This window comes from Thermobia domestica, chromosome 2, assembly GCF_964235325.1.
Source record: "Thermobia domestica chromosome 2, izTheDome1.hap1.1, whole genome shotgun sequence".
Lineage (NCBI taxonomy): Eukaryota > Metazoa > Arthropoda > Insecta > Zygentoma > Lepismatidae > Thermobia > Thermobia domestica.
The window spans coordinates 147,277,874-147,302,491 of record NC_137455.1 but is presented as its reverse complement, the minus strand read 5'-3'; the positions used below and the strand labels follow the sequence as shown (position 1 = coordinate 147,302,491).

General features: G+C 36.5%; 1 protein-coding gene across 1 annotated transcript in view; it reads left to right on the top strand.

Moving 5' to 3' along the window:
- The window catches only part of LOC145679209 (adipokinetic hormone/corazonin-related peptide receptor variant I-like), a 426,835-nt gene that overhangs the window by 287,522 nt on the left and 114,695 nt on the right, over positions 1-24,618 (top strand). The window contains exon 2 of the mRNA XM_081749797.1: positions 6,760-6,908. Within this exon, the coding sequence (XP_081605923.1) occupies positions 6,760-6,908 (149 nt within the window). The remainder of the gene's footprint in view (positions 1-6,759; positions 6,909-24,618) is intronic.

The window sequence follows — 24,618 nt, the reverse complement described above, 5'->3', positions numbered from 1 at the left end:
TCATACACAAAGTTATGTTGCAATTCTACATGTCCTTTACACACATCTGACATACTGTTACTAGCACTTTTAATTTTTCGTGATCAAAGGTTTGGAGGGGTCGGTGCCTCACCCAACCGTTTTCTCCAGGAAAACATCAAACCGGTATCCTCATTTTACGTCTGCAGTATCTGTGGACAAGTTCATCTACTTGGGTGCATTTCTTCTTGCCTTTCGGGCGTCAAATTTCAAAATTTTGGGTGGGGCCTTTGAAACCTAAAACCGTTCTTATACAGAACATAAAAAACCCGTATTCGTTTATTTCTTTTCGTATTGCCCATACGCGAAGTTATGTTGCAATTCTTCATGTCCTTCACACCATCTGACAACTGTTACTAGCACTTTTGATATTTCGTGAACAAATGTTTGGAGGGATCCGTGCCCACCCAACCTTTTTTCGACGAAAATACGAAACACTTATTCCCTCATTTGATGTTATACAATATCTGTGCAGAATTTCATCCAATTCGGTTCACTTTAATTTGCCTTTAGAGCGTGAACTTTCAGAATTTTGTGTGGGAGCTTTTGACCCCTAAACCGTTTTTCTGTAGAAAATAAAAAAAAAACCGTATCCGTTTCCTTTTTGCGTATTGTCCATACACAAAGTTATGTTGCAATTCTTCATGTCCTTCACACAAATCTGACGTCTTGTTACTAGCACTTTAATATTTCGTGATCAAAGGTTTGGAGGGATCCGTGCACCACCCAACCATTTTTCTCGGAAAATGCGAAATCCGTATCCACATTTTACGTCTGCAATATCTGCGGACAATTTCACACACTTGATTTACTTCTTCCTTGCTTGTCGGACGTCAACGTTAAAATTTTGGGTGGGGATTTTTGCAACCTGAAACAGCTTTTGCGCAGAACATAAAAAATTCGTATTCGTTTATTCCTCGCCGGCAATATTTTACATATCCAACATCTACATACAACTTAATTCGCTTCGGTTTACTCCTCGCCACTCAACGCCTCGGTCCACTCAAAAGTTTTTTTCTTTGAGGAAAATACGAAACACATATTCCCTCATCTTACCTCTACAATATTTGTGCACATTTCATTCACTTCGGTCCAGTTCTTTTTGCCTTTCGGGGTCAAATTCCAAAATGTTGGACGGGGACTTTTGCAATAAAAATAGTTTTTCCCCCGAAAATAAAAAACGCGTATTCGTTTATTTTTTGCCTATTGTTCGGTATACGGACAAAATCTCGCGGCCGAAACATCGCCGCCCAAAATCTCACCGGCCAAAACCTCGCGGGACAAAATCTCGCCGGGCCAAAACCTCGCGTGGCCAAAACCTCGCCGCCCAAAACCTCGCGGGACAAAATCTCGCCGGGCCAAAACCTCGCGTGGCCAAAACCTCGCCGCCCAAAACCTCGCGGGACAAAATCTCGCCGGGCCAAAACCTCGCGTGGCCAAAACCTCGCCGCCCAAAACCTCGCGTGACAAAATCTCGCCGGGCCAAAACCTCGCGTGGCCAAAACCTCGCCGCCCAAAACCTCGCGTGACAAAATCTCGCCGGGCCAAAACCTCGCCGCCCAAAATCTCGCCGTGCCAAAACCTCGCCGCGAATAAAACTTTTCTTTAAAATTTACCCAATGTGTTTCCTAATATGCAATTCCACATTACAAATAATAATAATAATAATAATAATAATAATAATAATAATAATAATAATAATAAGATACAAAACATCGTTTGCGTGGGCTTTCTCGGGTTATTCCCGTTTCCTCCCACTTTCTTTATTCGATCATTTCCTTCATCCTGGTCATCTACGTCTCCTTTAACCTATAGGACATAATCAAGGGACCTCGTAAAAACTCATATATTGTTTCATATTTTCATAAATATTATTAGATTTTTGTTAAAATTTTAAGTTTTTGGATGTTCCAAAGTTCACGAAACTAACCTCGTTAGTTGTCATTACTTTCCTTATGCAGACTTTCTTTCCCTATAACCAGTTTAAAAACATCCTGTCGCCCTACCTTCACATTGAAATCCTTTAATACAGAAATAGAATTTTCATATGGTATCGCGGGACTTGGTCAAATACCCGTGATACTTCTTCTGAAACAGCGTCTTTTATAGCGTCATCCTTATCATCTGTTGGAACGTTTACATTTTGGTCAGGCGAGATTTTGGGTATGGCGATATGTTGGGGCGCGAGGTTTTGGCCCCGCGAGATTTTGGCCCGCGACGTTTTGGGCGGCGAGGTTTTGTCCAGGCGGGGTTTTGGCAGGGCGAGATTTTGTCCCGCGAGGTTTTGGCCAGGCGAGGTTTCGGCCTGGCGAGATTTTGGGCCGCGAGGTTTTGGGAGGCGAGGTTTTGGCCAGGCGAGGTTTTGGTCCGCGAGGTTGTCGCCGCGAGGTTCTGGCCGCGAGGTTTTGTACCCAAACCCTATTGTTCATACACAAAGTTATGTTGCAATTCTTCATATTCTTTACACACATCTGACACTACTACTAGCACTTTAGGTTTTTCGTGATCAAATGTTTGGAGGGGTCCGGTCCCCACCGAACCGCTTTTCCAGAAACATGGGAAACCCGTATCCTCCTTTTACGTCGTCAATATCTGTGCACACTTGCATTCACTCCGGTTCACTTCTTGCCTTTCGGACGTCAACATTCAAAATTTCGGGTGCGGGCCTATTCCCCCTAAAACCGTTTCTCCGTAGAACAAAAATCCCGTATTCGTTTATTTTTTGCGTATTGTCCATACACAAAGTTATGTTGCAATTCTTCATGTGCTTTACACACATCTGACATAATGTTACTAGCACTTTTGATATTCCTTGATGAAAGCTTTGGACTGGTCCGAGGCCCACCCAACCCTTTTTTCCAGGAAAATACGAAACCCGTATTCCCTCATTTTATCTCTACAATATCTCCCCTGAATTTTATTCACTTCGGTCCACTTCATTTTGCCTTTCCGGCGTCAATTTTCAAAATTTTGGGTAGGAGATTTTGCCTTTAAACCGTTTTTTACGCAGAAAATAAAAAAAGTATTAGTTAATTTTTTGCGTATTGTCCATACACAAAGTATAGTTGCAATTCTCCATGTCCTTTACACACATGTGACATACTGTTACCAGCACTTTTGATTTTTCGTAAACAAAGGTTTTGAGGGATCGGTGCACCACCTAACCGTTTTTACATTAAAATACGAAACCCGCATTCCCTCATTTTATGTCTACAGTATCTGTGCACAATTTCATTCACTTCGGTTCATTTCTTTTTGCCTTTCGGTCACCAATTTTCAATATTTTGGGAGTGGGATTTTGTCCCCTAAAACAGTTTTTCCGCAGAACATAAAAAAAGCAGTATTCGTTTATTTTAGGCGTATTGTCCATACATAAAGCTATGTTGCAACTCTTCATGTCCTTTACACACATGGCATAATGTTACTAGCACTTTTGATATTCCTTGATAAAAGGTTTGGAGGGGTTCGTGCCCCACCCAACCCTTTTTTCAGGAAAATGCAAAAACCGTATCCTCATTTTATGTCTACAATATCTGTGCACAATTTCATTACTTCGGTTCACTTGCCCTTCGATCGTCAACTTTCAAAACTTTGGGTTGGGACTTTTGCCTCCTAAAACCGTGCTTCCTCAGAACATAAGAAACCCGTTTTCTTTTCTTTTTTACGTATTGTCCATACACAAAGTCATGTTGCAATCTTTATGTCCTTTACACGCATCTGATATACTGTTACTAGCACTTTTGATATTTCGTGATCAAAATTTTGGACGGGTCCTTTCCCCACCCAACCTTTTTTTTCAGGAATATATGAAACCCGTATTGCCTCATTTTACGTCGACAATATCTGTGCGCAATTTCATTGTCTTCGATTCACTTTTATTCGCCTTTCGGGCGTCAACTTTCAAAATTTTTGGTTGGGCCTTTTGGCCCTAAAACTGTTTTTCCGGAGAAAATAAAAGAAAACGCATTCGTTTATTTTTTGCGTATTGTCCATACATTAAGTTTCGTTGCAATTCTTCATGTCCTTTACACAATCTGACATACTGTTACTAGCACGTTTGATATTTCGTGATCAAATGTCTCGAGGCGTCCGTGCCCCATCCAACCGTTTTCCCCGTTAAAATTCGAAACCCGGATTCCCTAATTTTACGTCTGCAATATCTCTGCACAGTTTCATTCACTTTGGTTCAGTTGTTCTTGCCTTTCGTGTGGCAGCTTTGAAAATTTTGGGATTGGCTTTTATATTAAACCTTTACATTATGTATTGTTTCTTTTTTATGAAATTCTTCTCCCGGGATGGAAGGAGAAAAATGGTTTCCTCTTATATCTGTTTCTTGCCATTCATCTTGTTTGAACTGCTTAAGTAAGATCATTTTGTAACTTTTGATGTCATCCAACTCCGTCACAGTAATAAAGTTGTCATTTTTAACAATTTGTTTTATTCTCTTATTTGCAGTTTGCCACACTAATATATTTTTTACAAAATTGAGGTTTGGTCTAACGCCTTTCGAATTCGCAACCAACCGAAGCACCGAGATTTTTGGGTTGCCTACTATTGCAGGAAAAGGAGAATTGCAGGTGGTAATGCACTTTTGGAGTCGTGTATACAAATGTACAATTTTTGGATTCAACAGTTATCACACACTACGATAAAAATAGTAATAGATAGGCACAAACCTTTTTTCTTAATCGATACAGCGTCTCAAGAGTAAATATCATCCCGCAGCACACTATGAAAACGAAAGTGTTTTAACCTACTAATACGTCTGCCTTCAATATTGATCTTCACAGAGGAAAAACTAAGAGAAATCAAGATATGAGAAGTGTCCGAAGAATAGGTTCTATCCCCTATTTTAAGCTTATATTCAAACTGAAAGTGGTTCAAATTAACGATTACAAATTTCAACCTTTATTACCGTAGAACAAAAATGGTAATAGATAACGACAAGCGGTTCTCTTGCAATCGATTCAAGGTTTCAAGAGGACATACCATCACAATCCAAAACACTCGGCATAATCAGAGGTGGTTGAAGTTTGCTTCTTCTTCTGATTTTAATACTAATTTCCACAGAGCAAAAGCAGTATGAAATATCGAGATATGCTTTTTTGCAATCGAGTCAGCGTTCCAAGTATAGATTCCATCTCCTCGTTAAAACTATTTGAACCAAAAGTGGTTCAAATCAACCAATTTCGATTTTAATATAAAACAGAAATGATAATATATACCGACAAACAGTTTTCTGAAATCGATTCACGTTCTCAAGAGAACATATCGTCACAAGCCGCACCACTGGAAATGTTTGAAATTTACTACACTTTTGGTTTCAATACTTACATTCACACTTATGTTCATGTATTGAACAAAAATGTAACATACCGAAAAGCAGTTTTTCACATCCGATTAAAAGTTCCAGAAATAGGTATCATGTCCTCCCTTAATCCTCTATCCAAGTCGGAATTAGTTCAAATCAACCATTATAAAAGACTTGAAAACGAATCTAAAACAAACACAGTCGAGTTCTTTCTATTCCCCCCCCCAAATCAGCATAATGAATGTTATTATGATTAGCTTGCATCAAGTACTGTATACTCATACCCATCGATTTATTATTATGTTATAAACAACTTGTCTTTCGTGAGTTAAACTTTGTGCTACTGGTACAACGGTTATTTCAACATAAAGTAAGAAAAAGGATGTTGCTCTCTTTTTTAAAACTTTTGTCGCTGTTGTAGAAACAAGTTCAACTTACAACATTACACATTCACGTTCAGTAAATGTCGTAAATTTGAATTGAGTGTTGCCATCTGGTGGAGTAAACAATTAATATTCAAAAATACAAACATTGAATTCAAACGAAACCTTTTTAACGTCTATCATCATAGAGTAAAAAAAAAAAAATACGTCCACCGCACTAAAAGTTCTCGTTCTAATTTCTGAAACTAAATCATGGTAGTCTGAAATGTAATTGACCTTTTATTTGCTTACTTAAAAACTACACAATTTTCTTGCTGGTGTAAACAGGTACAAGATATTACGATGTCTAAACTAGTCAAAATTTCAAATTGAAGATGTAACTCTACAAGAAGTTCTGTTGGCTCAAGTTCTGATTAATTCATCGTTTCTTTATTTCAACCATATCACATTTTATATGTGTCACAAAAAAGTACAAAAATAGTATAGAATTCTGAGATACTTAAAATTTGAATTTGAATTTGAATCTTTTATTACAGTTCGTCAAATTTTGGTTGGGCTGCGGTTTGTTATTTACCATTTAAATAAACTCGTAGAGAATGATACAAAACTAGTTCAAATTTCTGAGCTAATTAAAAGTCAAATTTAAAGATCTTACATTTCAGATGACTATGGAATCCAAAATTTGATTCATTTCGTTAATTTCAACAACGAAAACTTTCCCTTGTCATCCAAAAATAATTTTAAAAAATGTGACCTATTTACAATATAAATTTGATTATGCTACCCACAACTGAATGAACATAGTAAGTATTTAATTGTTGAGTATCCTCCAACTCAAAACGACTTAACTAAAGTAATAATAAACTAGACGGAAGCATTGAAGGGCCCAAAGGACCAACTGTGATTTTTAAGCTGAGAAATATGTGGTTAGTACATCACAAATTCTACCTTAGTAAACAACATTTATTCTTGTTCTCAAGTGAACACTATTATTGAAGAGTTGCTCTTCCTTGTAATTATTTGGTTGTTCTTTTCATGTCATTTCAGGTGACATTCATTACAATGCCAATGGAAATAGCGTGGACAGCAACAGTTGGATGGTGGGCAGGGGACTTCCTCTGTAGGTTAATGATGTTTCTAAGAATGTTTGGTATTATTTTGTCTGGATTCATTCTCATCTGCATCAGTGTTGACAGGTAAGTTCTAACTAACATTTCTTAACTCTCATGTGAAGAAAGTAGATCCAACTGACTCAGTTTTACGTATATTTAATACATTCATTTGTTTGGAAACTTTTATAACATTTTCATGTACATATGTTTGTAAAATGAAAATTAAATTAAATACTTAGTTTATTGTACCACGATTATGTAGAGGCTAAGGAAGACGGTGATGATGATGAATGAATGAAATGGTGGAATGAATAAGAAAGTGAGAGGTTCGGAGAACTATGAGAAAATCCACGCACACAGTGTTTATCAACTACAAACCTCACTTGGCGCGAGCTGGGATCGAACCAAGAGCCCCAAGCGCCATAGGTGAACACTCTACCACTGAGCCACTGCGGTCCCTTTATGCACTTTTGCATTCTTAAAACTATTTCTAGAGCATTTTAGTTACATGCTCGGAACTTAAATAGTTTTCAATAATATTTGAATTTCCTCGCAAATAATATACCTGTCAAAATAACACATTGAATGGTTTACGTAGAAAAAAATCGATACAGCACTTTATAGCAGTTGAATAGAAAGTTTGGTCAGCTAATAGCATTGTATACTAAGAAAGCGGAGGGAAAAGGACGGATAATACGTTTTCCAAACTGACCACCAAGTAGAATAGTTATTTTTCTAAGTACGTCCATGTGTCTCTGTTGATCATAGTTTCAACATAGTCAATTTTACTCATCTATATGTGAAATACCTATGCAGAACAATAACTATATAAAAGTGTTATCTACATACACACACACATACCCTAAGAAAAACTGATGAGGTAGAGAGAAAATAAACTATACTATCATCCACCAGATGAATAATATAATCAATTATTATGTAGAAAATGTCTAAGGTTTTAATATGTTATTGAAGTTAGTGCATTTTACTAAACCTACTGTATATTATCTTGTTAAATACTTGGTAAGACGTCTAAACTTATATAATTGAAATTTTGTATTCAAATTTCTAAATTTAAAAGATTCATATAGTTGATCAAATATTTCAAATACTAAATAAATTGTATATTTAAAATTTAGAATTGGAAATTATTTTTTCTTCGCGATCGTTTGTCGTGCGTTGCTGTATCTTAGAGTACGGAAGGTATAACGTCGTTAGTTTCCCGCGAAAAGTTATAATGGCGTTTAGTGGGAGTGACCAGTTTGGTTACTCGAGGCTCATTAGACGGTTGGTGGTGATTGGATACCCTCTTACCACACCCCCAGTGACAAGCAGGTCCAAGCGCGGGAAGCCAACGACGTTATACCTTCTGGACTATAGGAAATATCACTGAATCATTCCTGTAAGGCTTACAATATATCATTAAACTTAACAAATAAAATTAAAAGATTAAAATTGATCCATGCAGACAGAAAAAGGACTGTCTGTAGTCTGACGTTGTCAACAATATTACTTTATACAAACGTTTGTTGGTAGGTATCATAAATATACTTGATGTTATTCAGAAAACCCACACTTATGAGGCTTAGTATAGTACTCAAGAAGCAATACTTTATTTTAAAAATATCGTTTTTGTAGAATCGCACAGCTTCGCTTATACCCTTGCTAGTAATAGTATACACAGTTTCCGAAAGAAGCTCTGCTATCGCTCGCTCCAAAACGCGTTTCGGGAAGTTTATGAGAATATCGCTTACAGCAAACTTTTTACTTTTAATTTTTACCATTTGGAGCTCAGATTCAGAACGTTAACATTAGAATGCAGGTTGTCCGATGCATCAAACATTGGATCATAATCCAGGAGGAATTATTTAATAGGCTTTGCACTATGCAACAGTTATGAAAAATTAGGACATGAATGTGTTAACATATTATCATATACTATATTAGACAGTTCAGCTTCAAATTAAATTTACTGCATTTTCATGGAAGAGGCAAAATAGTATCAGATTCGACATGTGCAAAATAGACTTCAGATTATAATCTTGAACGTAAAGAATAAACAGTATGTGTCAGATCAACCTTTACAGCAATAATAATTTCCTTGCAGTTTCTTAAAACTAAGTATTACTTTCTGCACATATAAGTTTATAAAGTTTATCTTTTACCGTAATTGATTTTAGCTTTAATTTTCAATACTAAGACTGACGTGATATGGACTCATAGTTGTAATTCTAACCATACATGTTGTTGGTCGCTTGGTTGGTTGGAGTTTTCGGCACCGATGCTACGTGAGAAGTGAAGCTACATTTTAAAGGTGAATTCGAACCACATAAATGTCTTCGAATTTCAAGACTTTCCCACCAGAGATCGAACTTGGTACTCCCTGCACCGGAGGCGCGTGAGCTACTCATTAGATCGGAGGGTGTTCTAATAACACATGCTTCCACCAGAAATCGAACTCTGGGCCAAGTGCACAGAAACAGCTCATGAAATCATCAGGTTACTTATCAGGCATCCGCGTGAAATGTATTATTTACGTTTCTAGCTTTTAAATCCTGTTCATTCTAGCGTTACAACTAACTTCAACTTAAATAAACGTATAATCTGATCTAAGCAAACAATTACTATTAATAATCTATATTAGAGTTTCGGCAATACATCATTAGATTCATTAGACATACATTTAGTAATAAGTAAGTATTCGCTTTGATCAAATTTGATTTCTATTTAAATTTTTTCATCCATATATTGTTACATCTTTTAAAACAATTAGATGCTTGGAATATATCTCCTTTAATGAAGTTACAAGATTCAGTGAATTATATTTCTTGTCTTTTAACCGCCGACCCATATTCGTTTTCTCCAGCAACCCAGAAGCCGATTAAATCTGAATATAACCAGTATATAACAGATGGCACTAGTGAAGACCTAAAAGAAGCAATCTAAATTAGTTCCATTTGAGTAGGAACGCTTGCCAAGTGCATGCATAATCAAGAGATCTGTTCGTAAAGAAAGTTGAGGAAGGACGAAGTCTGTGCTTGTTATAGAAGTACACAATATTAACCAAGGTCTTCTAAATGAATGGAACTTTATCTAATTAGTCTGTTACGATGACAGAACCATCTCTGGAATCATTATTCATGTTTCGTTTCTGGTTAGTTTCACATGACGAATTCTAATATCTTGAATATCGTAAAATGGTTTAGATGGAATAGAAAATTTGAAAGGAAAAGCTACATACAGATATGCCTCAATTAGAAAGGTTACTTTTTCATAAAATAGAGTAAAAATTCAAAAAAAAAAATAAAACTTGATTTAACAAATAATTCCACTGTCTCTGAATTTAAGTGTTCACTTCTCAGTTTTAAAAATAGCAGTAATACTATCTAGTAATAGAAACATATACCGTATAATTACACACTCTATTTTACTCTACTATTCCTCAAATCTACTTATGGGTTACTTTCTGCCTGAAAAGTAATCCTTCTCTTCAGCAAGGGGACAGAGTAGTTCAGTGGTACAGCTTCACATCTAGTTCTAGGGATCACTGATTCGATCCTAGGTGAGTTGAGTGTGTGGTGCACAGCATAGTGTCCATGAGTTCTCTCGTTCTCTGTCACTTCCACCAATTATTTTTATTATCATTCACTTTTAATTAATCACCTATTTCGTTATTTAAAGGGCATAAGCATGGTATTTTAAACTAGAAATTTTCTTTACCGTTTTATTTTCTATTCTTCTCATTTTTGGCATTGAAGAGCCATATCAATTTTCTTGTGAGTCAGATCACACGTAATACTGTAGATCCCCATATCATACGAACTTTTTGCTGGAAAGACATTCAGCATCAATAAACTAATCCCTTGTACTTTAAACACACAACAAGGCGATTTCCTTCTATATTCTATGAACATTTACTAATGTTGTATCGTTAGAACTAATTATCTTTATTGCTGAGGCTGCCGTAGCTCAGTGGTAGAATATTAACATTTGATGCGAAAGGTTAGCTAATTCTCAGTAAGTTTGTGGTGAACAATATAGTATTTTTGGGTTTTCACTCGGTTATCTCATTTTATCGTACATTTTCATTCTATCAATTATTTCGTTAAAAAGTTACCTACTTTAATCGTCCATCTCCCTTAACTTGAAAAACATATCGTAATACGTCAAATTAAACGATTTCGTTACACGTAACTCATTGAAACATGGCTCAGACGAAGAAAGAGCTACGTGTACTATTACATGTCTGCTATAGTTGAGGAATTGGAACTAAATTATTTGCTAATTCTATATTCACATGTAAGCACATTTTTTTGTGTAAGAATAATCTACATTTTCATCTTTACCCCGTTATATCTTCTAACTTCTACGTAAGTAACCTGAATTAAATAGTATCTTCCTTTCATGTTCAAGAGGAACAGAAGGAAATCGCTTCTCACTGAAACCACAACAGAGTGTTATTTCTTCTGATAATTCCTCAATGTTTCCATTCAATATCATTATATAATAGGTAAATTTACGAACGATTCAATTTCGCTTTCAGTTACTAGATATTCACACATATAATAAATATTTACTTGCAGCTGAAGATTCAGATATCTAAAATGCTCAAATACTTAAACAGGATGTTAGAATCTAGATCAAAGTATTCCTGGTAACCTTGTCTAGTACTAGATTTAGTGTGTTCTTAGCCATCAATTTACTGTCTGCCTTGGAAACAGCACTTTATGTTCATACCCGTAGCACGTTTAGCCCCAAGTATGCATTAGACCATAGACTACTCTGTATTAATATTGCTTTCCCTGATCACAGTTGGATATTTGTTTAGTTCAAGTTGCTCCCAAATTGTCCTCACGATGCTGATTTAGCATCGAATGCCAAAACCACTACATCAGACTTCATCTGCGCGACCGAAATATCAGCTGAGAGAAGCTTTCGTCTCGGAATATAGAGCTGGGAAAACTTTACCAACGAGATTATAGTGACTACTACAGTTGTAGCACTTCCAGCTTAATTGTTCTTTAGGGATGAGGCCGAGACCGAGACGGACTTTTATATACTGAGACGAGACCGAGACGCACATTTATATACCGAGACGAGACAGACAGACCTCTGTAAATCGAGACGAGACGAGACTTAGGTCAGTCTCGAAAGTCTCGATCTCGTCTCGAATATTGATATTGATAGCTATTAAAATTGCCTTTACTTAAAATTTGTTTCGTTGCTATGTTAGATAATGTGGGAATGGTTGACTGATGTACAGTGGCGTATTGAGGGGGATGGCCATCGGGCTGAAACCCACCCCGAAACAAAATCCAATGATGATGTATATAGCCTTCTCTTTCTCTCTTTCTCGCTATATATATATATATATATATATATATATATATATATATATATATATATATATATATATATATATATATATATATATATATATATATATATATATATGTGTGTGTGTGTGTGTGTGTGTGTAATTTATTTAGTTATACCTATACATACAAGGGTTGACTGAAAGTTTTGACCCTAGCATAGAAAATGAGAATCCAGAATACAATAATTATATGTATTAGAATAGCACAACCTTTGATATTAATATGTATAAAGCTCTTGGTTCTAAGGAATTTCTTTTGTCTTTTAATCCTCTGACGTGAGTGAGATGGCAGAAGTTGGGAAAATGGAAACAATCGAATATAGGTCAGTCATCAAGTATCTGGAATTAAAAGGAATGTTGGCATCAGAGATCCACCATTATACGGCCAATACTGTAGGTTAATCTGCTCCTTCATATGCCAGCATCAAAGGATAGGTGCAGGAATTCAAGCGTGGTAGGCAAAATGTTGAATATGAGCCGAGATCTGGGAGATCATCAAGTGCTACCACCATGGAAAACATTGGCCTGGTACCTGATATGATCATGAAAGATCACCGATTGTCAACTCGACAGATAGCAGACAAGCTGGGCATATCACAGGAGCGAGCAGATCGTATTCTGAAGAATGAGCGTCGTTTATCAAAAGTTTCTCCTCGATGGGTCCACGTCTTCTGACACCCGAAAAAAAACGCATTCGGCCTCCTATCCGTGGAAAATTTGAAACGGTTAGAATGTGATTTGGACGATTTTCTCCGTCGATTCATCACTATGGACGAGTGTTGAAACACCATTACTAGCCAGTAACAAAACAACAATCCAAACAATGGAAGCACATCTCCATCCCTGCCCCAAAGAAGGCACAGATGATCCTCTCCACCGGCAAAGTGATGGCCTATGTGTTTTGAGATTTCCAAGGTGTGATATTCATTGATTAAATGCAAAGGGATCATACCATCATAGGACAATATAATAGTGACCTTTGGAAAAAACTTTGAATGCAAATTCAAGAAAAAAGGCCATAAATGGTGTCCAAAGGTGTTCTCTACATCATGACAATGCTCCCGGCCACACATCAGTAGTTACCATGGCTACTATTCACGAGTGCGGCTTTGAACTCTTTCCCCATGACCCCTATTCTCCAGATTTGGTCCCCTTAAACTTCCCTAACCAAAAAAGGCTCTATCAAGACGACGTTTTGCAAGCGATAATGACGTCATGACAGCTGTGGAGGAGTTTTTTGTGGTCACAACCTAAGGAATCTTTTTCTACTGAGATAAGAGCACTGCAGCACCGTTGGAGCAAGTGTTTTGTTGTCCAAGGGGATTATGTTGAACAATAAAGGTATTTTAAATCGATATTTCTTATAGTTTTCTCAAGGCTCAAAACTTTTCAGTCACCGCTTATATATAAATATTGAAGTCAATTTTATCCAGTATACCTGAGCGTCAAGAGGGAGCTATAGCCCATGTATATATATATATATATATATATCGCGGATCTCGTGGGTGTATATATAAAATATATCTATCTATCTATCTATCTATCTATCTATCTATCTATCTATCTATCTATATATATATATATATATATATATATATATATATATATATATATATATATATATATGTAATGCTGAAATTTTGTACCAAGTTGTGTGAAATATTCATGGAGAAATTCTTCTAGATACTCTGCAATACCACTAGATAGTTAAACAGTGTAGCTAATATAAAATTCTATGCTCTCAAATCGCACTACCTAAGGAATGACATGTTTCTAATTTGGATATCAAATATAATCACAATACCACATACATTATTCAGTGTAACAAAGAACAATATAGTATCACAAACATCAACATTTTGGAGATCTCTCATAACTCAAATGGCTTGAACAGTGCAATGCGCATCAATTGTATCTTAGCGTCAAATATTATGATCATGGTATAATGTATTTCGAATGAATGAAGGAACAAAGTTATAAGAAATGGAAAATTTAACTTTCTCTACAGACTTTACTTCGAAAATGTGCTGACATATCATGTCTCATCATGTAGATGCTTCCAAAAGACTTAAATGATCATAATGCCATTTACAGTTGTTATTTCAAATTGTTTCAAAGATACCAAACACGTGGGTAGTGATTGTTATACTGCTTAAAATGACGTATTTGTGTTAAATTTGTATAATGATTGTTGCTTTCCTTTGCTTCTATTAACATTACAATAATAGTTTTTGGTGGTTTTAATTACAAGTCGCAGTTACATTATTTTTAGCAGTGTTGCCCACTAAAATAAATAAATAAATATTATTCTAAATATTTGGTCTAGGAATTAATTCGTGCGGTTGGTACGCACACATTGAAGCTGTAGTACAAACACAAAATACATAAATACCTTAAGAAAAATATTGTCCATCGCTAGCCACCACTTTCGCCCATCTGTCAGGCAATGTACGGATTCCGTGGCGAAAGAAGTCCTCATCCTTGGAAGCGATCCAGTCAGAGACCCATGTTTCGATATCTTCTGAAGAAGTAAACCGCTGTCCAATCAAATCGTTGTTCATGCAATCGAACAAGTAGTAGTCCGAAGGAGCAACGTCTGGTGAATACGGCGGGTGGGGTAAAACTTCCCATCCGACATTTTCTAAATAGGTTTTGACCGGTTTTGCGACATGTGGGCGAGCGTTATCATGTTGAACAATAAGTTTATCATGTCTGTTCTCCCATTCTGGTCATGTTCTGGCCAGAGCTTGCTTCAAACGCATTAATTGTCGTCGATAACGTTCTCCATTCATAGTTTCACCCGGTTGCAGCAGCTCATAGTACACCACACCTTTCATATCCCACCATATGCACAGCATAACCTTTGCACAGTGAATATCTCGTTTTGGTTGTGATGGACCTGGTTCACCTGGTTTCACCCAGGCCTTTTTTCGTTTAGGGTTCTCGTAATGGATCCACTTCTCATCACCCGTAATAATTCGATGCAGAAACCCCTTTCTGCTCTGTCGTTGAAGCAGCAATTCGCAAATGGTTTTTCGTCTTTCAACGTCTCTGTCTTTCAATTCATGTGGAACCCAATGTGACATCTTTTGAATCATTCCCATGGCTTTCAAGCGTTTGGAGACTGTTGTTTGATCAACGCCTAATGCTGCTGCAAGTTGTTCCTGCGTTTGACACGAATCCTGCTCGAGCAATGCTGTCAATTCTTCGTCTTGAATTTTTTTTGGCTGTCCAGCTCGCTCTTGGTCTGCCAAGCCGAAATCACCACTTCTAAACCGTGCAAACCACTTCTGACACGTTCGCTCAGCTAGAGCATGGTCACCATACACTTCCACCAAAATACGATGACTTTCAGTCGCACTTTTCTGCATGTTAAAGTAATGCAGCAGGACACCCCGCAAAAACACTTTATCAGGCACAAATTGCGCCATGTTCACTTAACTACAAACTGGTGTTGTTGACGCTTTAATCCACTGCCCTATACTACGAACGATACGCGATGACAGGGGTTTGCAACACATGTGTGGATACACGGAACTGTGGGACGCTCCGTTCTTTGCGCCATCTCTTGTCCACCCGCACGAATTAATTCCTAGACCAAATATAGTGCAAATAAAGTAGCTAAATTGCAAAATATCATAAAATTACTCGTAGTTTGTTTTATTGTGTAAGAATGTTTTCAAAAGATGGCGTTTTTCATAGTATTTGAGCTACTTACAATATTAATATCAAAGGTTTCGTTCCAGAAATACATGTAAATGCAAATTGTAACTCAAATTCAATGTAACTGATAAATTTTCGGTTGGGGGTTATCTCGTCCAGAGATATTTCGTCTAGAGACATTTAGTAGAAACACATTTGGTCCAGGGTCATTTGGTTCAAAGGACAATTCGTCCAAAGAACATTTCGTCCAAAAGACAATTGGTCCAAAGGACATTTAGTCCAAAAGACAATTGGTCCAAAGAACATTTCGCCCAAAAGACATTTGGTCCAAAGAACATTTCGTCCAAAAGACAATTCGTCCAAACGACAATTGGTCCAAAGGATATTTCGTCCAAAACAGAATTGGTCCAAATGAAATTTCGTCCAAAAGACAATTGGGTTGGGGAGAAGGAAAAAGGGCCCGCGAGATTTTCACTGATTCTTGTATTACTAGACGAGAGAAATCGATTAGTGAAGGGATTTTCAAAATCGGCGCTGGCAAACATGGGGAAAATCGCATTTTCATGTACCGGTTCAAAAAGGAAAAGAAAACCGGGCCCGCGAGTTTTTCACTGATTCTTGTAGTACTCGGCGAGAGAAATCGATTAGTAAAGGAATTTTCAAACCCGGCGCAGGCAAACATCGAAAAAATCGCATTTTTATGTACGGGTTCAAAATGGGGAAGGAAATCGCATTTTCATTGTCCGGTTCAAAACGGGGAAGGGGAAACTCGCGGGCCCTTAAAATCTCGCAGGCCCATTTTACTTCCCCCAATCGACAATGGTCGAAAGATATTTCATCGAAAAGAAAATTGGTCCAAAAATATTTCGTCCAATGAAATTGGGTCCAAAAGACAATTGGTCCAAATGACATTTAGTCCAAAGGACAATTGTTCCAAAGGACATTTCGTCCAAAAGACAATTGTTGTCAAGAACATTTCGTCCAAAGGACATTTCGTCCAAAAGACAATTGTTCTCAAGAACATTTCGTCCAAAGGACATTTCGTCCAAAAGACAATTGGTAATAGGTCCAAAGGACATTTCGTCCAAAGACATTTGGTCCAAAAGACAATTGGTAATAGGTCCAAAGGACATTTTGTCCAAAAGACTTTTCGTCCAAAACACAATTGGTCCAAGGGACATTTCGTGGAGGGGTGTTTAATTCAAAGCACATTTCGTCGAAAGGAGATTTGGTCCGGTAACGCTTCGGGGTCCGGGGTTTGTTTTGTAAAAAGTGATGAATATAACATTACGACTACGTTACCACCCTTTTCGTTCAGAGATATTTCGTCTAAAAGATATTTCGTCCAGAGACATTTAGTCCAAACACATTTGGTCCAGGGACATTTCTTCCAAAGGACAATTCGTGTAAAGAATATTTCGTCCAAAAGACAATTGGTCCAAAAAATTCGTCCAAAAGACAATTGGCCCAAAGGACATTTCGTCTAAAAGACATTTGGTACGAAGGACATTTCGTCCAAAACACAATTGGTCCAAAGACATTTGGTCCAAAAGACAATTGTTCCAAAGGACATTTCGTCCAAAAGACATTTCGTACAAAGAACATTTCATCTAAAGACATTTCGTTCAAAGGACAATTGGTCCAAAGACATTTGGTCCAAATGAAAATTCTTCCAAAAGAATGGTCCAAAGAACATTTCGTCCAAAAGACAATTGGTTCAAAGGACATTTCGTCCAAAGATATTTGGTCCAAAAATCCAATGTTCCAAAGGACATTTAATAAAAAGGACAATTGGTCCAAATTACATTTCGTCCAAAACACAAATCCTCCAAGGGACATTTTGTCCAGAGGGTGTTTTTCAAACCACATTTCATGGAAAGGACATTTGGTCCGGTAACGCCTGGGGATCCTGTTTTTTTTTCTATTAGAAGTGGGAAAAGTGATGCCTATAACATTGTGACTCGCATACTACTCTTTTCTTCCAAACATATTTCATCCAAAGAACATTTCGTCCAGACATTTAGTCCAAACACATTTGGTTCAGGGGCATTTGGTCCAAAGAACAATTCGTCCAAAGAACATTTCCTCCAAAAGACAATTGGTCCAAAGGACATTTCGTCCGTAAGACAACTGGTCCAAAGGACATTTCGTCCAAAATACATTCGGTACAAAGGACATTTCGTCCAAAAGACAATTGGTCCAAAGACATTTCGTCCAAAAGACAATTGGTCCAAAGGATATTTTGTCCAAAAGACATTTGATACAAAGAACATTTTGTTCAAAGACTTTTCGTCCAAAGGACAATTGGTCCAAAGGAAATTTCGTCCAAAGACATTTGGTCCAAATAACAATTCGTCCAAAAAATTGGTCCAAAGAACATTTCGTCCAGAGACATTTATTCCAAACACATTTGGTCCAGGGACATTTTTTCCAAAGGACAATTCGTCCAAAGAACATTTTCTCCAAAAGAAAATTGGTCCAAAGGACATTTCGTCCGTAAGACAATTGGTCCAAAGGACATTTCGTCCAAAAGACATTCGGTACAAAGGGCATTTCGTCCAAAAGACATTCGGTACAAAGGACATTTCGTCCAAAAGACAATTGGTCCAAAGGATATTTCGTCCAAAAGACATTTGATACAAAGAACATTTCGTTCAAAGGACAATTGGTCCAAAGACATTTGGTCCAAATGGCAATTATTCCAAAAAAAAAAAACAATTGGTGCAAAGAACATTTCATCCAAAAGACAATTGGTCCAAAAACATTTCGTCCAAAGATATTTGGTCTAAAAAACCAATGTTCCAAAAGATATTTAATAAAAAGGACAATTAACCCAAAACACCCGAGTTTTGTACGTGTCAGTGATTTAAATTTACAGTTTAAATTTACTTCTCACCCCTCCCAAAAAACTTTTTCTGTTAGGGTCGATACGCCTGTAAATAGAAATATACCTTTGTTTATGCACGTAGGAACTGTGATTTTTTTCTACTAACATGGCGAGAGGTTTTTGTGTAGTTAATGTAATGTTCGTTATGTCAGTGTAAATATACCTAAGGGGCTCTCATCTACTCCCACTGTTGCCACACTTGGTACAATTCTACCAAATTCAGCCCTTTTTGTCATTCGTCGGCCCGTTGGTACCACGCTGGCATTTTCAGCCCCTTTTGTGAAAAATTTGGTACAATTCTACCCAATTCAGCACCATTTAACAAATACTTGTCACATATGCAAAAGTGTCAGTAAGACTTTCTTTTGATGTCTTTCAGGGAAGCTTCTAGGACCCTGGACCGGTTTTACATCTTTTTACAAATGTCAGTTTACTTACCTTATATTCTTCTTACAGTTTATTATCCTCCTTCGGTAACGAAATAAGCGAGAATAAGGTGTAATAATTTATATTTTAATATTTTATTACAACGTACTATTTACACACGAACTCGGAGATGATTGATTTGTTCCTCGTTATATATATATATATATATTCATATATGGTTATAATACCGTTTTGGTTTATTGGTCACTTTGAAATAGCGTTTGGTTTCCTTACAATACGTACCAAAGATAACTGTTTTCCATTTTAATTTGCGGCCTCTGTTATACTTCCTATGCGCAACAGAAGTTTCATCTACGCCGGGTTCCTCCTACTTGGATGTTTTTTAAAAAGAGTACTTTCTTGATTTGCACTTTTAGAAGAGGGGTGGGAGTGTTCTAAAACTTCACCTCTTTTAGTTTCGTGTTATTATAGAGACATGTATTACACTGGTATAAAATGATAAATTCAGCCCTTTTTGTTTCAATTTGGTACTATTTTTCAGCCCACTCCAGAGATAGGACTGTGGCAACACTGTCTACTCCCGAACTGAACATCGTCTTAGCAGAAATGGGTTGATAAAATAGTCAGGGATCCTCTTCCTTACAGGAAAAGGGTCCCCCCTTTCCATTGATAGCAGCAGAGTTATTCAGATAGTTAAATAATGAACCATGAGTTAATTGTTAGAAGGGTCACTTGGGCCCCGATTAATTTCAATCCCTCCTCTTTGATCTGCAGAGCCGGTTTAATATAAGATCTGGATGTTGTTTATTTTATGTATCGTTTAATTGGGTAGTAGTGTTGATTACCATGTAAAATAACATGTATTAATATGTCTCTCTTAGTTTATGTGAAATGTAGCGTATATGTGTCAGTAATATAGTATTTGACGATAGTAGTAGTAGTGAGTGATTGAAATGTATGATTTAGTTAAGTAAGGACAGTTTATTCATTATTATTAAATTTTTCATCTCCGGTTAGTCATAATAGATGACATAAGTCGTAATGAAAAGTAATAGTTATTCCATATTACGATATACAGAGTGCAAGAAGTATTTCATAGTGTCCGGTTTGTTTATAAACTACTAGCTCCGCAGTGTCCGATTTCAGTATCATCCGCTGATCTCATTCCGGTTACTCCAATCTTAGTGATTTAGGTTTGACGAAATTGACCTTTCTTCTACGATTAACAATAAATAAATATTATTTCTGGACTATCTAAACGAACAGTTGGGTAAATTGTTTCCGAGTTGAGCTTTCCTCAAAATTACAACGCTCTGTGTGAACCAGTAATTGAAATATTAACAAAAATAAACTTTGCGTTCGTCATTAAACAGAAGCTAGAATATATGATGTTATTTTTTCCGTTCTTAGATTACGAAGCAAAAAATTTTCTTCTTTCTTTTATTCGTGCTGTAGTATAAAACTCATTGTTGTCATCGGAATAGAAACGTATTTAATTAATATTAGGGTTGATAATATTGTTGTTCTTTGAACTTATGTGCATTTCTAAACTGTGAAGTGGTATATAGTTTGGATTTGATTGCAAAGGATCTGGGTTCGTGAGATATTTTCGTGTATTGGTCCGTGCGTGATTAATCTTGTACTGACATATATGTCGTAATCAGTGGCGTATTTACGATTTTGTTTCGGGAGGGGCTTTGCTAACTTTCGGAGGGGGGGGGGGCTTTGCCTGGAAATGTGAAAATTCTGCAAGATATTTCATTTACTTTATATACTAAGTGATTTCGGGGGGGCTTAAGCCCGGAAGCCGCCCCCCTAAATACGCCACTGGTCGTAATTATATAATAAGACTGCTTTGAGCAGTCTCTAGTATATTTAAAGTATAATATAAAGGGTGTTCATCAGTGAATATACGTTATAGAGTGTAATGAAGATAAATAAGATAACTAACTAACTAACTAACTAACTATATATATATATATATAAATTGAATGTGAAAGAATAATAGGACACCCCTGAATATATGTCTTTAATGTATTTATGTAACGTAAGGTAAAGCGATAAGTATTTACGTATAAAGGAAAGATATTTCAGACACTGACCTCTACACTAAAACCTCTCACGCGTATGTATGTGTGATTTAGGGAATGGACTATGTAAGGACTTCGCAGTTTGGCGATCGGAAGTAATAGTACCTAGTCGTTGAGAATCGAGTCTAGCGGGGTAAATAACATCATATAATAAATCATTCAAAATATTTTACAATTAATCACGAAAGTACGATAGTTGCTTAAAAAATGTGGTGCCGTAGAACTATATGCAGTCGTCTTGAGGTTAAATTGCAACGTTGAAATGTTTTTTTTTTTTTTTTTCAAGTAACCTATTCCATCCAAATTACCTTGTTTGTAGGGGTGACAAAATGGATAGAGTTAAACATTTTCGTGAATTAATTACAGTGAACTCTGGTATTTTCGTACCCAGGTGCCAATCCTCTCTCCCCTGCAGATATGTTTTCGTTTTTTCCTAGTTTTAACTTAGATAGCTATTGAAATCATTCGACACCTCAAGATATGACGTTGTTGCGAAGAGGGAGCCACTGGTGAGATTTGGGAAATAAATCACCAGCACAAAATTCTATTTTTTTTTTTTTTTTTTATTATTTTGGCAAATCCTCAGTTAGGATTTTTCTGTCCTATTGACCTCACTCTAGTTTTCCATACTGTTCTCCAAATTCTTAATTTCTGAGGGGTCGGATATTTTTTTTTATTTTAGAAATCCTAAATTAAAAACCACATCAACCTTCCGGCTGGACCGCCCGTAATCTGAGTGAATTGGTACCGGATACAGTTAATAGTCAATCATCCCACAGGGCTTGTTCCTTGTGAGATGGTTGCCTAGAAGGCACGGACTCGTACTTAGGCACTCAGAGACCCCCCTTGGTTCGCGCATTTGAGTATGCCACTTTTTCGGCGTATATAAGTATATTTGGCTATGGATTGTTCTGTGTTTAAATTCGACCACTTATCTTTGTAGTTTTAGTGTTCTAGCTTATTCCTTTGGCGCCACTTTTTCTCACTCTCTTCCTTCACCTATCTCTCTCTTCTCTTCTTCAAGATTTTTTCTTAAATTTTAACCTTCCCCCCAAGTATTGAACATTACAAGTATATGATCATTCAGTTTATAGCTCTAGAACCTAATTTATTATCTGAGACGTCGTGACACATGATTCGTGGAGATATTTGTCGACATGAAGTATCTAGGGACTGGTTTTAATTTTTTCTCCATAGTAATTTGACTCACCGCGGGGTGAATGATGGTCTTGTAAACCATAATGTTATTCTCATTCTTTCGTAATTATTCGTTTGAAGTTCTATGTTAAACCACCAGTTATTTCTACTTTCCTGTTTTAAGGTTTAAAAAATGTTAAGGCTGTACTAATTTTGGCCCAATAGTGAAATTAACACTAGGTTTAAAACTATGTGTATGTGCCTGCCTTACATATCAAGAGTCTACTATTTAAACAGAATATATATGACTCAGTAGCTTCATATTTCTAAAGAAAATTTGAAATAAAGATTTATTCCGCAATTTTCATTTCTATAGAACAAATATATGCTGAGATATTCAGAAAAATGTAAACACCTGAAAAGAAAATGGCCACCTTTCTTTGTTTTCATTAATAGTTACAAAAATACAGTTTTAGCTTCGTTGGTTAAGGAAGTCACCTCCTCCCGAAATAATAAACAAACCATTGAAGAGCAAACTCCCACTTCATTTGAGGACAACATTGCCTCCGCATGGTCATGTGAATCATCTATTTGGTTTGAGACTTTGCAATGGATTTCTTAAATGTACTGTACTGTACCGAGAAAATTAATATGAAAGCAAAGTATATACTGTATTTGCATGAGGAGTAACACTGAAATAAAAATACAAGAAAAGTGAACAAGTCTGGTTTGTCATGTAACTCACTAATTATCTAGGAACGCCTGCCGAAGTTATACTCTTTAAATAGTCTACGAATAGAAACCGTACTTTTGGTTAACCTGAAAAGATACCTATATTCTACACGAAATGTTCCAATTTTCATCTTACATTTGTCAATCACTTATCAGAATGTTGCAGCCAAGAACGTGACTGTTTAAAAGTATTATTAACTGTTAAAAGAATATATTTCACATATCTGTATTTTTCTATTCTCAGTATTTCTTTACAGAAACTTGACACACATTATTTTTCACTTTTCTAACACAAGAGTTTTAATACCTAATATTTAACTGGACAAAACGTGCTTTGAACTAAACATCCCTGGATAAAATGTCCCTTTGGCCAATTGTCGTTTGGACGAAATGTCCTTTGCACCAAATGTCTTTGGACGAAATATCCTTTGCACCAAATGTCTTTGGACGAAATGTCCTTTGGACCAATTGTCTTTTGGACAAAATGTCCTTTGGACCAAATGCCAAATGAACAAAATGTCCTTTGGACGAAAAAGGTGGTCATCATTCTCAGTATTTCTTCAAAGAAACGTGACACACATTATTTTTCACTTTTCTAACACAAGGGTTAGAGTACCTAATGTTTAACTTACTCAAATTTAAACACCATTAATTTTAGTTACCAGTACTTATTTTAAAACTATTTTATTCACAACATTAAAATTTTAGATGTCATGTTAGCAGTCCTTGCAGCAACGTTCTTCACATTCCAATTTTTCCCTCATTACTGTTGTTCGGCCATTTTGTTTTCAGGCGTTTACGTTTTTCTGAATATCCCAGCATATACATGTTCTATAGAAATGAAAATTGTGGAATAAATCTCTATTTCAAATTTCCTTTAGAAATAAGAAACTACTGAGTCATAATGTTATAGGCATCACTTTTACTCTTCTAATAGAAACAAACCTTAGACCCCCAAGCGTTACCGGATCAAATATCCTTTGGACGAAACGTACTTTGAACTAAACATCCCTGGATGAAATGTCACTTGGGCCAATTGTCTTTTGGACAAAATGTCCTTTGGACCAATTGTATTTTGGACAAAATGTTCTTTGGACCAATTGTCTCTTGGACGAAATGTTCTTTGAACCAAATGTCTTTGGACAAAATGTCCTATAGACCAATTATCTTTTGGACGAAATGTCCTTTGGACCAATTTCTTTTGGACGAAATGTCTTTGGACCAATTGTCTTTTGGACGAAATGTCCTTTGAACCAAATCTCTTTGAACGAAATGTCCTTTGGACCAATTGTCTTTTGGACGAAATGTCATTTGGATCAAATGTCTTTTGGACGAAATGTCCTTTGGACGAAATGTGCTTTGGACCAATTGTCTTTTGGGCGAAACGTCCTTTGCACGAATTGACCTATGCACCAAATTTCCCTGGACCAAACGTCTCTGGACTAAATGTTTCTGGACGAAATGTCCTTTGGAAGAAATATCTTTGGACGAAAAGAGTGGTAACCAAGTCATAATGTTATA